This window comes from Pleurodeles waltl, chromosome 11, assembly GCF_031143425.1.
Source record: "Pleurodeles waltl isolate 20211129_DDA chromosome 11, aPleWal1.hap1.20221129, whole genome shotgun sequence".
NCBI lineage: Eukaryota > Metazoa > Chordata > Amphibia > Caudata > Salamandridae > Pleurodeles > Pleurodeles waltl.
The window spans coordinates 433,157,065-433,174,436 of record NC_090450.1 but is presented as its reverse complement, the minus strand read 5'-3'; the positions used below and the strand labels follow the sequence as shown (position 1 = coordinate 433,174,436).

At 43.2% G+C, this 17,372-nt stretch overlaps 1 protein-coding gene across 4 annotated transcripts in view; it reads left to right on the top strand.

The window, feature by feature from the left end:
* The window catches only part of PIK3CB (phosphatidylinositol-4,5-bisphosphate 3-kinase catalytic subunit beta), a 1,042,661-nt gene that overhangs the window by 958,635 nt on the left and 66,654 nt on the right, over window positions 1-17,372 (top strand). For all 4 annotated transcript variants that reach the window (XM_069213799.1, XM_069213795.1, XM_069213796.1 and 1 more), the window contains one exon: window positions 388-555. In XM_069213799.1, the coding sequence (XP_069069900.1) occupies window positions 388-555 (168 nt within the window). The remainder of the gene's footprint in view (window positions 1-387; window positions 556-17,372) is intronic.

Genomic DNA, 17,372 nt, shown 5'->3' with positions numbered 1-17,372 from the left:
GCGAGACCCGTTGCATTGCAAATGCTTGTTTTAAAATGGAGAGTTCAGTCAGTGTAACCTGTGTGCATAGGCTGCATTATCTGTCCGCTTCTTAAATGACTTTGCAGGCCGTCCTGAAGAAAGGCAAAAACCTCCACTTAAGAAGATATTTTGAAAAAGTGATCTGGGGTCCCCGCACTTGGACGGGACTATTCAGTGCTTATGACTTACCCTGGAAATTCCCCTATGATAGAACTGGAGTTACAGGTAAGAAACCGTTCCTTCTTAATCATTTGTTTGTGAGAATTGATTAATGTGTTATTTCCTTTCAAAGTAACTTAGATGTTATTGTGTGCAAGATTTTTAAGTACTGTTTCACGATTTGGCATATTTTTTGTTATGTTTCAGAATTGTGCCTTATGGTTGCTTAGCAACAGGAGACCGCTCTGGCCTTATCGAAGTTGTTTCCGCAGCGGAAACCATTGCAGATATCCAGCTAAATAGTAGCAATGTTGCTGCTACTGCTGCCTTCAACAAGGATGCCCTCTTAAACTGGCTGAAAGAATACAATTTAGGGTAAAGCTTTTTTCCTTTCTTACTAACCACTAGAACTACACGTCTTCGATTCCCGGAATGTTAGCTTCAGGATAATTTGCTGATGTATACTAAACGGCACTAAAATTGTGCAATGTAAGCAATTATTGGCAAAGCGAATAGGTTATCTTTGCTATAATGCGAGTGCCAAACTGTTGGCTTGACCAGTGTTTGTCTGTTAAGCTTTGTTTAAAAAACAGTAAAAGAAAAAAATATATATACTGGAGGAAAACCAGTACATATTATGGTATCTCAAAACCATGCATTAATTCAATGCTTTCAGTTTTTATAAATAGCATGTTTTATTTGAAATAGAACTTAATAAAAAATAACGAAGTGAGAGAATGCATAGAGAAACAATTGTCAAAGTCGAAGTTACTTTCCACAGGATCCAACCATTTGCTTCTCTGCGCTAGACCACGGAGCATATTTGTGCATCTCCAGGAGTAGTGTCATACTTAATACACTTTCTGCCATAGACACCAGCTCAGTTAGTAAAGTAGATGGCCCTTTCTCATGTCCGTACAAGCCTTCATGTGCCAAAGCTTGTGCTTGCACACATTATGTGGATGCAAAAGAAAAAAAGTAATTCCTTTGTCAGGAGTAGAAAAACAAAAGTCAGCCAACCAAAGGATCACAAGGAGGCTGTTCGCCAGAGGAGGGAACAAATAAGAGGAGCCATCAAATAAAAAGCAAGCAAATGAAAGTGAAAGCCAGTGGTAAGCAAAGTAAACAATGGGTGAACTGTAAGCCTACTGTAACCTCACAATACATATTTCACAAACAGTTTGCACTGTCTGGTAGGCCCAACCTGGACAACATGTGTGACTGATGTCATCTGTAAATAGCTTAGAATTTGGGCAAGTGCAAGTAAGTTGCAGTTTATAGCTTGATAAAAAATGCTAAAATTGCTGTAAAAAAAAAAAAAGGCTTAAGTTTAAATGCAACTTTTTAAAAATAAATCTCGCCATTTGAAGTTGTTTTAAAAACAAATCAACAACAAAAAATAATTGCTAGTCAACTGTAGTCTTTTATTTCTGAGAGAGAAGGATTCCATTGTTTACATCTTAATGCCAATGGCAATTCAATACTAGAATAAAGGTTACATGTGTTCACCCTTCCATAGTTCCTCCCTGTTCAGTAGAAACAAATGCGGTGAAGAACAAATAATCCAAAACGCTGAAAGTGTCTTGAGGTCTGGGAGGTCATGTTGAGACAGCTTTCGTTATCACTATAGTAAACTTAATCATGCATTTTGTATAAATGATAATGTTACTAATAAAAGTTAACAAGTAAATTCAGGTTACAGTCCACGCAGCTGGCGCATTGGCAGAAGCTAAATGGAGCTTAGCTCATACTTTTTCATTGTGAATAGGAGGGGAACCAAGGACAGAGTATTGTAGCTTGTGTAGACACAGATGGTGGGTTGGCCGAGCTTAGCATGGCTGAAGGGTACACTGACTTGTCTGTTAAGTGTAGGAGGAAGAAATAATTTTAGTCTCTACAAATCATTGAATTCTGAAAGAGTTGGAGTGGGTGGTGCACAATCCTTTTGAATTCTGGCATGTCTGAATGATTTTTGGTTTAACCTTGTGCCTCGTATTCAAAAGCTGTCGAGCACAAAAACAAGTATGTTATTTATATTTCTAAGTTGACTACTTTTCCGCTTAGAGTTGGTGGGACCTCGGACCACAGTTAGTCTCACCCGTTCTTTTCATATCAAAACAAGCAAAATATTTATGTTGACAAGAAAGGAGAAGACATGAAGGCTTAATCTATTACAGGCAAAAAAAGAATGTGAACATGAAGCAGGCACCTGTACACCCCGTTCAACACGGACAAGGAGGGAGCACCGAATTTGACTCCAAGGCTGACAGTGAAGGAGCTGAAGTGATAGTGAGAAGTGTAGACGTTCACAGTAGTTACAATTAAAAACATAATATCCTAGTAAAATAAAATTGCCTCTGTTTACAGTTATCATTTCAACATGGTGTGCAAACTTACATAATTGTTCAGCTTCTGTACCTATTGACCTATTCAGTACTCATAAAGATATCTCTGACCCTATTTCAAATCTTTTCCTAAAAGCTTGATTTGAATTTCTGTTGGTCTTTCACTTTTACATAGTAATCACAGAGTTCAACTATGAACAACTAGTTGATTTTGACTTCTTAAATTCAAAACAGTTTATGATAGCATTATCTACAACGTTTTCTCACTCCAGGCTTTGGTTTAAACTATTCTACCCAGTTTAGATTTGTATAATCCTTTCTAGCTTAAGCATACGATTATTAAATGCTGAGTGTGCTTGTTGAAAGTCTTTGTTGGCTAATCTCATGAGCTACCCAGGAGCACAATCATAATATTCTTATTGATTTGCTTTTCTAGCTCTTGAAATCGTCCAAATCCTATTAATAAATCTCAATTTAGATAGGACTAAAATAGGGTAAGATTATTCCAGGGTTGCTGGCAAGGGTGACTTTTTCACTCTATGCCTGATCATCTGACTGCTAAAGATTACGTTTTTTCAACTTTGGCTGCATGAAGATAAGACAGTGTGAAAACAAAAACCTTCTACAGTACATTGACTGTCCTTGATACTTATGGTAAGGTGTTGAGGTGCTCCCAAGATGAAGGCTGGGGAATTCTGTTTTAACCCTATTTTATGTCTTTTTGTATGGAATTGTTGGCCCGGATTCGGTCACTTCAATACCTTCCACAGTTTTCTGCAGTTCTAACAGAAAACAAGCATTAGCTACTGGTTTGGAAATTAACCATAGTTGTGTCCATGGCTCCACCCATCTTACATGAGGGTAATTGTTGACAAGTTTTGCAGGGATGGCATTAGGATGTGCCCACTTTATGGGGACAGCAAGTGTCCGTGCCTGTTTGAGCAGGGAACACGCAGCAGTCTAAGTCCCTTCCCAACCATAAACAGTGAAGCTGTTGGATTCCTTGATGTATTCTTAGAAGAATTCAGTGAGTTGAAGGATCTGATGCTTTTAAAAAAACTATTCAGCTGAAGGTATCAAGACAAAAGTAACATTTATGCATGAAGACTTCAACTTGCAGACGAGTATCAGTTTACGCAAGAAGAAATGGAAACCATAGTCATACCAAGAAAACAAATTAGTACCTCATGTGGAAAATGATTTATCATTGAGGTTTTCATCTAGTGTGTTCGAGATTCTAAAGCATCAGATTGCTTTACACTCAATCCCTCCATGTTTACCCCAAGGCATTATTTAAGTATCGTGTGCAGTATATATACTCTGCACCATCTAATAACCCTCAATGTCCTGCATGTGTCTTGCTATGCCCTATACATCAGATGCATGTTTGGGACACCCTCTACAGCCTTTGCACTTTCTCATCCATGCTGTATGCACTTACATTTATGCTCTGACATCCAGTTGTCTTTCCTTGCAGGTGCCTTCTGGTCATGCTATATGCAACCCTCATCTAGGGTCCGCCCACCTACAAGGAGTCTCTGGATAACTTTTCACAATCTTGGTTGGCCCTGTAGAGCCCACCCACCAACCTGACCTCTATACAGGACTCAGACGCTATGCTGCCTGGTTCTGCACATCCATTTGTCGCCCCCCCACCCCTTACTGGGCTCTGCATATTTAGACAAAGCTCTGCACACCCACCTACCTTGCAGCAATCATCACAGACTGTCTTGACTTACCCAGTGAGGCATTTGATGTTTAGGTGCACTGAGATAAAGGGGTGTGGTCAGCATTAAGCCATGCAGTGAAAGGAGAATGGGACATGCATTGTAAGACCTTGTTGAGGAAAGGTCAAGTAAAGGGAAGAGAAAGTTATCCAGTATTGAATCTTTCACAGATTCACATGCTTGAATCATCCCTGTCATTGAAGTAGGAGTCCCTCAGTACCTTAGCAGGGGTGTGGAATGTATTCAAATATCTACTTGTCCACGGGACAGGCTGCTTCTCAAATCTACTTGTCCTGTAAAAAGATCTACTTGTCCCTTTGGTGCCATGTAGTGTGGCGCCAAATTATGGCAGCAATCTCATTATGTAAGAGCTCTGATAATAGCCTCTCTGATTATGCCAGGGCTACTACCATAGTAGGGCTTGAATACTTGCAGTTTCAATCCCTACTGTAGCAATTTCCTTATTTTTCCACCTTTCTGCAGATCTGCATACTGGGGCTGGAGGAAGCAGTAAGCAATAGTTCCAGGGCTGGAATGCCTTTGAGTCTGCAAACCTACTAACCTGCATGTTTTAAAGATTTTCACCAGCTTCTCTCTAATATTTTCCCATAATAAGAAAGGTTGGACATTTACTCCTGACAATGGCAGAATTAGAACTTCTTCCAGGGTTGGGAAGAAAGTGTCTGGAGGGAAAATGAACTTGCAAATGCTCAATAGATTTTCACATGAGAAAATCTACACATGCGTATTTACCCATGCTAAAATACAGTTCACAAATATTTTATAGGGGTACGACATATACCATGGGTGCACTTTTGTGACTTTCTTTAAGAATTTGGGGCCACATGTAGGTAGGTTCAGATTTGCGACCCGCAAATTGCGAGTCGCAAATCCGAATGTAGGATGGTGTCCCTGACACCATCTGTGATTCGCAAGGGCTTCGCAAATGCACACCTCATGAATAATCATGAGGTGGGTCGCAATTTGCGACCCCCTTGCGAATGGCGGCCTCACAGGGATGGTGGCCTGCTGGAGACAGCAGACCACCATGTCTGTGACTGCTTTTCAATAAAGCCTTTCTTTTTTTTTTTTTGGTAATGCAGCCCGTTTTCCTTAAAGGAAAACGAGATGCATTACAAAAACGAAAACACAATGGGGAAGGGGTCCCAGGGGGACCCCTTCCCTTTTGTGAAAGTGTTAGCACCCATTTGAAATGGGTGCACACTGAGATTGGTTTGCGCCCGCGTTCGCAAAACAATCCTACATTGCACTGCGAGTCGCAATTAGGAAGGGAACACCCCTTCCTAATTGCGAGTCGCAAACCCTTTTTGCGATTCGGTAACCAGGTTACCGAATCGCAAAACTGGGTTTGTGCATCGCAATGTGCTTTTTGCACCTTGCAAACAGCGAAAGTCACTGTTTGCGACATGCAAAAAGCTACCTACATGTGGGACTTGGTCCCTAATTAGGTCTGGTGTTAACAAAGACATTTTGTTTTTATTAAACTTCTATTTCTCTCTCTTTCGGCTGGCTTTACTGTGAGTGATCGCATTCTTCTCTTCCACAAGGAGCATATTGGCACACAAAGTAGTTTTGTTCAGTGTCAGGAACAACAGTGGCAATCAGTGACGTAACGAAACTGGAGGGTGCCCCTTTGCAAAGAACATGGAGGAGCCCCCTCTCCAGACTCACTCAGGGCAGGTGCTGTGCTGAAGGGGCCCCCTGGAGGGTGGCTGCGGGGCCTTTGTTATGCCACTGGTGGCAACGTGTGCTTTTAGAGTTAAAAAACGTTTTGGTTTTTTTTTGCCAGTGTTTGTTACAATGTTGAGGGCCTGGTAGCTCCCACAACAATAAAGTGTTACAAAAGCCATGTCAAAACAAGACACGCATTTATGAAACTAAAAGACTTATAAAAATATGTCAGATCAGTTGGCTTTGTCAGTGTTTGTTTATTTTCATGCTTCCCATAATCGTGTTGAAAATGGTTACACTGATTTTCCATTCGAAATATTTTTGGGAAATGCTAGCATGCATCAAAACATTTGACTAATTGACACTTCATTTGCATCTAATCAGAGAGCATTCTGGGAGCATTATACTTACCCTCATAGCCTAAACTTTTCAAACATGTGTATACACGTTTTTTTTTTTTGTACTGGAACCAACGTCAGTAGTGAAGTGTGACCTTAAAACATTTATTTACAGCACTCACCCTAATAATGAAGGTTTTCAAATAATGAACCATAAATACAAGTTCGAACAGCATTATCTTTTGGAAACACATTACCTCAACTGCAGAGAGTTCCACTCTCTGTAAACAGGCAGCCAAGGGGTTTGTGCTGCAGAGGGTTGGGTCTACTTGTCCCAAGGACAAAGTGAACATAAAAACTTGTTGCCCTTGACCCCAAACAAGATGTCCCGGGCGTCAGGCGATAGGAATTCCACATCCCTGCCTTAGAAAAAGCAGTAAGTCAGAATAGTCATAGGCTATAATGCTAGTAATCTTAAACATATAGCCTATCCATGTCCTTTTGAAAAAAGAACCAAACATAGTTTATGACCAATCAAATGCCAGCACCCTCTCGAACACTCCCCAGGGAGGCTCCTTCCCTCAGATATTCCTTTGCACGCCGTGTAAAGGGAGTCTCCCTGAGCTCTGCTCAAAGTTTTCCTGTCAGAACAACTTTCTGCTTCAGACTATGTCTGATACTTCCAAAAACTGCCTTTTTCGCCCTTGTAAGACCTGTGGCAAGAAAAGGCTCCATGTGGATGATCCACATAAGGATTGCTTGTACTGTCTGTATCCCAAGCATCAGGTAAAGGACTGCAAGATATGCCGTACCTTCTCTGCTAAAACTCTGAGTGACAGAGAAGAAAGATCTTCTATCTGGTTACAGGCAAAATCCTGTTCTTCAGGTGACGAGAGTGACGTGGACCCAAAGCCTCAAATAAGGTCTAGATCATCTGACCCAGGTGGTCTGAGAATAGCAGAAAACATCACAAATCGCATCATAAGGATCCTTCTAAAGCCTTCACACGGTCTACCTCTTCTTGGCCATCCTCTCCAAATCGCAAAAAGGAAACTCGTCAACGTTCTTTTTCTGAGCCGTCAACATCCAAAAAGGTGCCACTTACATTTAAGTCTATGACGACATTACCATTGATGATCGTTTCGACCACGGCTATGACAGCTCTGCAGCAAAGACATCGTCGGTGAGGAAGTCGTCGAAGGTAACAGCAAAATTGATGATGAAGACACGGTCGACGACAGCACTGTCGACAATGGCGTCGACGAGGACATTATCGTTGACACCATCAATGACAACACCATTGTCGACAGCACTAGCTTCAACCACCCCAAGAAATACAGTGCCACAATGCACTGTGGTTTCCGTCCCTGCTGATTTCCTGAACTTCATGTGACAGTCAGGATCTCTACACTTTCCAGGTCTCCCATGCACCCTGAAGAAACATCACCTAGCAAGGTATCAACATTATTACCTAGCCATCTGCTGGACTGGGAAGAATCTGAGGACGAGGGGCCATTTGAGGACGCACATAGTCCGTCACAATTACACGTCAAATTTCAGGATGATGACAATGAACACGAACAGCAGGAATATGAGCCCTTTTATACAGATCATAGGCATTATTATGAACCAATGTATCATCAACATCCACGTAATACAGCACAAATGCCTGCTTCCTTAATTCAGTCCTTAGTCTATGCTCCAGGACTATAAAAGGAGGTTTCCGTATTGAGCTCCGGATCAGTCACAACAACCACAACAACTTCAACCTCCATCTCGGGCCCCACCAAATACCATGCCTCCACCTCCGGCAACACCTAGGTTCACACCTACTTCTACAATAGCCGCTCCTCCCAGAGAAGACATTACCTCTTCAGATGATAAAACGAGAAATCATCACTCCTCAACACCGTAGTAATGAATGGGACGATTACGTGGCTTCTACGCCATCACCACCACCTCCTCATCCATCTAATTCACCTCCGGAGGTTATAGGAGGATTTCATAATTTCATGTACGGGGCTGCCACACGCTTCCATTTACCGACATCAGTCTCCCATTCGTAATGTTTTCTCTATGATTTTAAGGAGCAAGCAAGAAAATTGGTGAGAGCGATTCCCATTATAAATTACATCTGGAGCGCCAAGGTTTAAAAATAATGAAAAACCCAGCCACAGTGCCACCCAAACTGGACAAAAAATATAAGGCTACGGGTTATTCTCCAGCCTGTTTAATAGGGCACCTAAAATTAGACTGTGTCTCAAGCTACCCAAAGGTGTTTCAAATAATCTATCTGCTCCCATTTCAACTCCACCCGATAAGGATGGCAGGTTTTTAGACAACGTAGGAAAGAGATTTTTATTGCTGTCAGCCATTCCCGTACGTGCTGCCAACACCCTTGCTATCTTAGGTCATAACGACCGTCATATGTGGTCTGACTTGAGTGCTTTCATTGACCTCATCTTAGAAGAAAAACAAACCCAGGCACATAAAATACTACAAGAGGGTGAGCACACATCTACAGAAGTTATTGATTGTGCACTGAATATAGCTTCCATGGGTTTTTGGCAGCTAGCGTGAGCAGCAGTCTTGCGCTGCCAGGGTCGGTTAAAGGCAGCCTCATTTAGTCCTGAGATTCAATCAATACCAACAACAATCCCAATACAGGCATACCTACCACTAGTCTTACCGGCAACCACCTACTGCAGCTTACGCCAAGCAAGGCGGCAGAAAGAAACATTCCCCCCCCCCTCACCAAATTGGGAGGCACGCCTTAAACAATGATTCTCATCGGGTGCCAGCTACAGTTATTTACTTCCCACAAACCAACCAAGTTGTCGCAAATATGTCAAAATGCCAACAAAAATGGGAACAGGTAACATGGGACAAGTGGGTGTTGGATATAGTACCTCTTGGTCATACACTAGAATTTGTGCAGAAACCACCAAACCACCCTCCAGTGAAGACACACTTACTTCACCTTTACTTACTAAAGCAAGAAGTATCTCAAATGCTTTCCAAGGGTGCGATAGAAAAGGTTCCCATTCATCAGAGAGATCTAGGTTTTTACTCTGGGTTCTTCCTAGTAAGAAAGAAGTCAGGAGAATGGAGGCCAATTCTAGATCTCTGGCAGTTAAACACATTTCTGTGCTAGCAATCTTTCCATACGATAACCCTGTCAGATATCCTCCATCCTCTCAACAGTGGAGATTACATGACGTTGCTGTATCTCCAAGATGCCTAATTCCACATTCCCATACATCCCAGGCATCGCAAATACCTTCATTTTACCATAGCAGGTACCCATTGTCAATTCAAGGTTCTCCCTTTTGGGTTGAAGTCAGCACCAAGGATTTTCATGGAGAGTCTAGCACCAGTGGTGGCTTGTCTCCGCAACCAAGGTTTTCAAATTTTCCTGTATTTTAGATAACTGGTTACTAAAGGCACAACTCCGCAACAAGATCCAGTGCCACCAGCGCCGGCCTAGCTTTATTTCACTATCTCGGCCTGACAGTGAGTGCAAAACTCGACACGGACAGAAACAAGGCTTACCTTTAAATAGAAAGACAACAGAAACTTTCCAACCTGGTTCTCATGATTTCAAAAAGAAAGTTTGTTTCTGTGAGAACATTCAAGTCGCTTTTAGGAATGATTTCCTCTTCAATAAACGTGCTACATCTAGCAAGACTAAAAATTAGACCACAGCAAGATGAACAGCTACTTCAATGGATCCAGTCTCAAGGGTCCTTCGAGGACTTAACCAAAATCACACCAAGGATGGTAGAAACCCTACACTGGTGGTCTCAAACCAGTCACATTTCTCAGGGGTTAACTTTCCTAACTCCAATGGCAGATTTCATCATAACAACGTACGCTTCTCTAGAAGGCTGGGGAGGTCACTTGCTAGACAAGTGTGTACTAGGGAAATCGTGCGATTCACAGAAGATGATGCACATAATATTTTTGGAGTTGAAAGCAATCTCTCTTATGCTGAAAGCTTTCCTTCCTTGAATTTCAGGATCTTCGGCGTGGATCCGCACAGACAACAAAACAAGCATGTATTACGTCAACAAACAGGGAGGAACACGATCTCTCTCCCTCTCACGAGAAGCTCAAGCTCTCTGGGTTTGGCTCACTCTTCACAAAATATCTCTGAGAGTGGAACACATACCGGGTATCAACAACATCCTTGCTGACTCACTCTGCTGGACAGATGACAGCTGCTACAGATGAAAGCTCAATCAGAAAAAAGTATATAAGTTCTTTCGATGTGGGGCAAGACCGGCCCTGGACCTTTTTGCCACCAATGAGAATGCAAATGCCACTTTTACTCCAGTCGGTTTCCACTCCACGGGTCGTGGGGGGAATGCTCTTTCAATGTGATGGTCCAGGATCTTTGCATATGCTTTCCCCTCTTTCCCGTTTGTCCTCAGACTTCGCAAGAAGATGAAGGCAGAGGGTTGTCGCCTCATACTCATAGCACCCAGGTGGCCCAGACAGTATTGGCGCACAGAAGTCATTCTCCTATCAGCGGCCAATCCCATAGGACTTCCCAGCAAACAGAACCTGCTAACGAAGAACCAAGGGCAGATACTTCATCCGGAACAAGCCTCTCTACAATCGCACGCATGGCTCCTGAGTTCTATAAATTCCAGAACATGACAATTGATCACAAATGTAGGGTAATTCTTTCTAGAGCAAGGGCTGAAAGTACAAACAAGACTTACAGACTCAAGTGGAGAAGACTTTGTGTTTGGTGCTGTTAGAAATGGTATCTTAGATGGCATTCAGGTTATCCCCTGTCCAAGCAAGGACCCTCATGCTAGTCCAGACAAAGGAGAAACACAGCTGGTTAACCCCCACTCATTCTCTTGGTAGCTTGGCACAAGCAGGCAGACTTAACTCAGCAGCAATGTGTAAAGTATTTGTACCAACACACACAGTAATACAGTGAAAGCACTACAAAACGGACACCACACCTGTTTAGAAAAATAGGTAATATTTATCTAAATCAAGACCAAAACGACATAAATCCATCACACACATGTCAAGATCTGAATTTTCAGAATAATAAGAGTCTTACTCCATAGAAAACTATGTGAACGATTTTACACAAAGTACCTGGTTTGCGTAAAAAATAAAGCCACACGGGCGAGCGTGCATCGGAAAAGTCAGTGATGCGTTGATTCCTTAATTGCAAGTGAGGCCTTGCGTTGTTTCTTCTCCTGTCGGGTCGGCGATACGTCATTTTTCTCCCTCGCAAGATGTGATGCATTAAGTTTCGGCGGGGCACCTCAGACTTGCGCAGGTTCATAGAGACTTTATTGCCCAGCGACGATGTGTGAGATATCCGGATGCACAGTGTTAGAAGATCGCACTGTGTGGGGTTTGCATCGTTATCCACAACCACAAGCGGGTGTTGTGCTGTTTCTCCAGCCGCGATGCATCAATCTCCCAGCCGTGAAGTAGGTGTAGGTCGATTTCAGCTGTGAAGCCGGCGGTGCATCGTTTATCGGACGCGTTGCAGATGGTGCGTCAAATCTCCCCACACGGCATTCCATGCGTGGATTGCAGCTCTTTTTCTACCAACTTCACTTTTCAAGGGCCTAGGGACTGGATAGGACACCCCTTGACAGGGCAGGAATCTCAGCAGATAGTCCAGGTGCTGGCAGAGGGAGTTTTTGATGGCCCTGAGACTTCAAAATGGGGCAAGTTCAGTCCAAGCCCTTAGAGATTCTTCACAAGCAGGAATATACCATAAAGTCCAGTCTTTGTCCTCTTCCAGGCAGAAGCACCAGCTGCAGGCGAACCCAACAAAGCACAGTCACAGACAAAGGGGCAGTACTCCTCCTCCAGCTCTTCAGCTCTTCTCCTTGGCAGAGGTTTCTCTTGATCCCAGAAGCAATCTAAAAGTCTGGGGTTTTTGGTCCTATACGTATACCCCTTTCTGCCTTTAAAGTAGGCAAACTTCAAAGGAAAGTCTGTTGTTTACAAGATCCTGCCTTGCCCAAGCCCCCAGACACACACCAGGGGGTTGGAGACTGCATTGTGAGAGGGGAGGCACAGCCTATTCAGGTGTAAGTGACTACTCCTCCCTCCACTCTAGCTCAGATGGCTCATCAGGATATGCAGGCTACACCCCAGCTCCCTTTGTCTCACTCTCTAGAGAGGATTCATAAACAGCCTAACTGTCAGTCTAACCCAGACAGGGAACCCACAAACAGGCAGAATCACAGAATGGCTTAAGCAAGAAAATGCCCACTTTCTAAAAGTGGAATTTTGCAAACTAAGAATCTAAAAACCAACTTCACTAAAAGTTGTATTTTTAAATTGTGAGTTCAGAGACTCAAAACTAAATTTTTCCATGTGCTCCCAAAGGGAATATGCACTTTGAAGTTATTTAAAGGCAGCTCCTGTGTTAACCTATGAGAGATAAAGGCCTTATAACAGTGAAAACTGGATTTAGCAGTCACATCAGGCCCACTAGTAGCAATTGATTTACAGGCCCATGTCACCTCTAGTGCACTTTACTAGGGACTTACTAGTAGATCAGATATGCCAATCATGAAAAAGCCAATCATCAATACAATTTTACACAGGAGCACACTTGTACTTCAGCACTGGCCTGCAGTGGTAAAGTGCCCAGAGTACCAAAAACAGAGTCCAGCAGACAGTCAAAAATGGGAAACAGAGGCAAAAAAATGACAGGGGAGATCACATCAAGGATGCCAGGTCTAACTGGTGCCGACTAAACAATATGCACCCGTTGAAGGCTTACCAGAGCAAGCTATATCATACCTCCTTGCTCCCTCCAAGACCGGGCTCGGACATGCCTCAGTTAAGGTTCACGCGGCAGCAATATCTTCAAATAGACGTCCTTTAAATGTACATTCGCTAGGTTCATCCAGACCATAAAACAGTTTATGAAAGGACTGTTTAGTACTTTTCTTCCTGTGTGACCACATCCTCCTCAGTGGCATTTAAACATTGTCCTTTCTTAATTAATGATTGTGCCGTCCGAACCCTTTCAAAGAACTGAACTGAAGTTCCTCACATGGAAAGTGGCAACTCTCCTTGCACTTACTTCCATTAGGAAAGTCAGTGAAAATACAGGCATTTGCCACCAAGGAGCCTTTTCTAACTTTCTTGAATGATTTTGTTTGTCTCAGGACAAACCCAAACTATATTCCCAAGGTTCCTTCATCTTTTCACTTAAACAAACCAGTTATATTGAGAACATTTTTCCAAACCTATTGACCGCAGCCGAACATCTCTCCACTCACTGGATATCAAACAATGTTTGAAATTCTATTTTCAGCGTACCAAACACTCACGTAAGACAGACCAACTACTGATCTTTTACGGTCAAGATCGTCAGGGTACAGGAGTCACTCAGGCAACAATAGCCCAATGGATTTCAACCACCATTCAGTTTTGTCATACAAAGGCTGGCAAACCGCTAACCAACCGACCTAAAGCACACTCTGCAAGAGCAATCTCAACCTCATCTGCTCTGTTTCAAGGCATTTCCTTTGGCAAGAAATGCCAAGTTGCAACATGGAAGACTACTCATTCTTTCGCGCAACATTACTGTTTGGTATCAGCACAATGCAGGCAGTTCTGGGTCATCTGTTTCATTAAGGTGAGCCTCATTAAAGTATAACTTACTTTGCTTTCTTACAGATATAAGTTCTCATGTATGTGTTTAATTTGCTTTACAGTTGTATCTAATCACTTTGCAATTATTATTCGAATATTACTTATACACAATTCTTGTATTGTTAAGATTGTATGAACTGATATGCTTACACCAACCATCCACTATGGGGATAACAGCTATTTTGAGTACTGCTGGTTATTCAGATTCAAGCATGTGAATCTATGAAAGATCCAATACTGGATAAGAAAACAAGTTTCTTACCTGTAACTACAGTTATCCAGTATTGCTATCTTTCATAGATTCACATGCAACCCACCCTCCTACCCTGTGAGGCTCACTTCCCTTTTCAGTGCAAACTCTTCACTCTAGTGCTTGAAAAATCTGAGGGAAGGAGCCTCTCTGGGGAGTGTTCAAGAGGCTTCTGGTATTTGATTGGTCATAAACCAAGTTGTGTTTTTTTTTTTTCTAAAGGACATGGATAGGCTATATTATTAACATTACTAGTATTATAGCCTATGACTATTCTGCCTTACTGCTTTTTCTAAGGTACCATGGGACTCCCACTTCGACGACAGGGATGATTCAAACATGTGAATCTATGAAAGATACCAATACTGGATAACTGTAGTTACAGGTATGTAACTTGTTTTCTTATCTGGAGGTTTTGTGCATTTACGGCACATGGAACAGAAAAATGTATCAACTTTGTTATGCCCAGGCAGTGTCTTTGTGTACTGGAGGTTTTAACCGGGTTAATTCTGTGCTTTTCTTCATATCGAAACAAAAATGAAAACATTTTCAAGCAGCACTGCATTGCTTGATTGGACAATGCCATAAGAGCTCTGTTCTGATCTTATCTGCAGGCTGTTCAAACCCTAACACTCAGGAAATCCAAGGCCCTTGCATCGTTACCTGCATAGTGTGAAGTTCAAATTGTAATTCCGTGAGTCTTGAGCTCCGGCTTGACAACAGCTTATTTTGATTGGAAATTATATGTTCGGGGCATGTGTGGCTATAGGCACAAATGCTCAGCATAGTCCTGCCATGAAGTGTTGGGCTCGAATTTGTGCAAGTTGTTTTTCTTCAAAGAAAGTCTTTTGAGTCACAAGATGGAGTGGTGACTCCTCTTGCTGGTAATGTGCATGGTTATTGACTCCATTGTTAGATTGTTTTTTTCCACCATCTGGTTTGGACGTGTTCTCTAATGCTCTGGTTCGACACCGTTGTGATACAGTTTCTTGCTATATACTTGATTTCCATCTGTATTGTTCTCGATCACAGTCCTCGCTATCCTGTTCGACGACGTCAACTTTGCTGGGGTGACTCACATCAACCGCAGCCCCTCGTGGTCCTTTGCCTTTTGGGATGCTGCTTCCATCCTAAGGCACACCCACTCCCCCTACCCCCCACCATGTCCACTGGGTGATGGAATGGATGCTTTTCGATTTTGTCTTTGGTGTCACCCTAAATATCCCCTCACCGACCTTCACCAGGTATGCAATCCGTACCTCTCCCCCAAGCATGGCAAGGCCAGCTGTGAGGCCTGCTGCTCCTTCAGGTCCAAGAAGACTCTACGTGACCGTCCGTTTCGATGTCTCAAAGGAGTGTGGATGAAACGCCGGATCTGTTTGGACCCAAGGGAGATCAGGCACAGGTGTCTGCTTCGAATTCTAGATGCAAGATCTGCCTCCAGTTCAACCAGCCGTGAGCACTGTGCGCCCACCATCTTGACATTGACCCCAGCAGACCACCATAAATGGTCAAAAACCCATCTCTGATCGATCTAAAACCATTGACCAGCCACTGGCTTTGGCCCATGGTTTGCACCAACCGTCTTCTTCAGATACACCCAGCCCCAGCCCCAGCTTGGCACTGAAAAAATCATCAAAGCCGCATGCTTCTGGGTCGACCACTCCCGCCACGGAGCTGAGTCGAGCTTTAGAGCCGAAACCTTTAGCATCGAAACACAACCCAATGTTGGCACTAAAACAAGCTGCTGTCAAGACAATCGGTCCGCAAAACATTGGCACCTGAGTCGCAATCTTTTGCTCCAGCAAAGCAGCCCATGGATTGGGTCTGTGGGACCCCTACTTCAGTGACTACAATTGGAAATTGACTCTAGACATAAGCATATCATGATCTATCCCGATATGGTCCGGATAATTACAAGGATCCTCCTCGCCCCCCTCACCTCCAAGCACACTGGTGCTCAACTCTCCAAGAGACAGCTTTCTTTTGAAGAAGCTTTGTATCTTCAAATCCACCCAGGCCGAGGAAGAAAACCGACAAGGCCACAAGTCCTGTGCACACCAGCCCACCACCTACACTGGCTGCACACCATACACCCGCACTACCAGCTTCATCTGCTGCCCTTGCACCATGTTACCAGGGGGGTGGTCATTGCATTCTCACGTAGGGGTGGAAATGACAGGGACACTTTGGATGTTCCACCACAAGATGACCTGTGGACATGTATGAAATTGACATACCAGCTGATACGTACCCTGACAATCCCTCTCCCCAGATGGCACTACCACTTACCATGACTTAATTGGTAGAACTGCCACCTTCTGTAAGGTGCAAGTTCATACAGAGCCTCTTGCGGACAATTTCTTATTTGAAACACTCTCCTCCACACAGCACTCTGCACAATACTTGTCTGTACTCAGAGGCTTGTTCTGCCACACCACTGACATTTTTATTGACCATGTACGATCTAAGGTCATAACACCTGGAGTCTATAAAAAGTATATAGCGTCGCCTAATGACTCCATATATATATTAAAGATCAACTTCCGCCAGACTCTTTGGTAGTGGCAACAGCAAATAAAAGAACACATTCACAAAGATCTGGCAAAGCACCTCTACCAGATAGGGAGAGTAAATAATTGATTTGTCTGCAAAGAGTGGCCACTAAATCCACCAAGCACTGGCGTATCACAAACTCTATCAGCCTCCTCCCCAGATACTATAGATTTCACTGGGATGAGATGGAGGAAATACTTCCAATACCTTCCAGGTGAACATAAATATTAGCATATCAAATCACCTCTGAGGGCAAGTTAATATCTAGCTTACTATTGGTTGTGACCTGGACTTTGCTGACACTGCAGTTAGAGGGATAAATTCTGGCATATTATTACGCAGGCAAGCCGGGCTCAGGGTTTAAACCTGAAGTACAAAAGAATCTCCTGGTCCTTCCATTAGATGGGGAACATCTCTTTCGTCCTCTGATAGATACTTTTCTTGAAAAAATCAAAAAAGATAATGAAACAGCCAAGGTCATGGGAGCGCTGCAGACACACACTCACCATGGCTCCTTACGCCACTCATCGTGGAGGCTTCAAGACCACCACCCCTGAGGCCTCAATCTCATATCATCAGCCACAGATCCAAGCCACCTCGCATAGCGGATACTACCAAGGCTCAC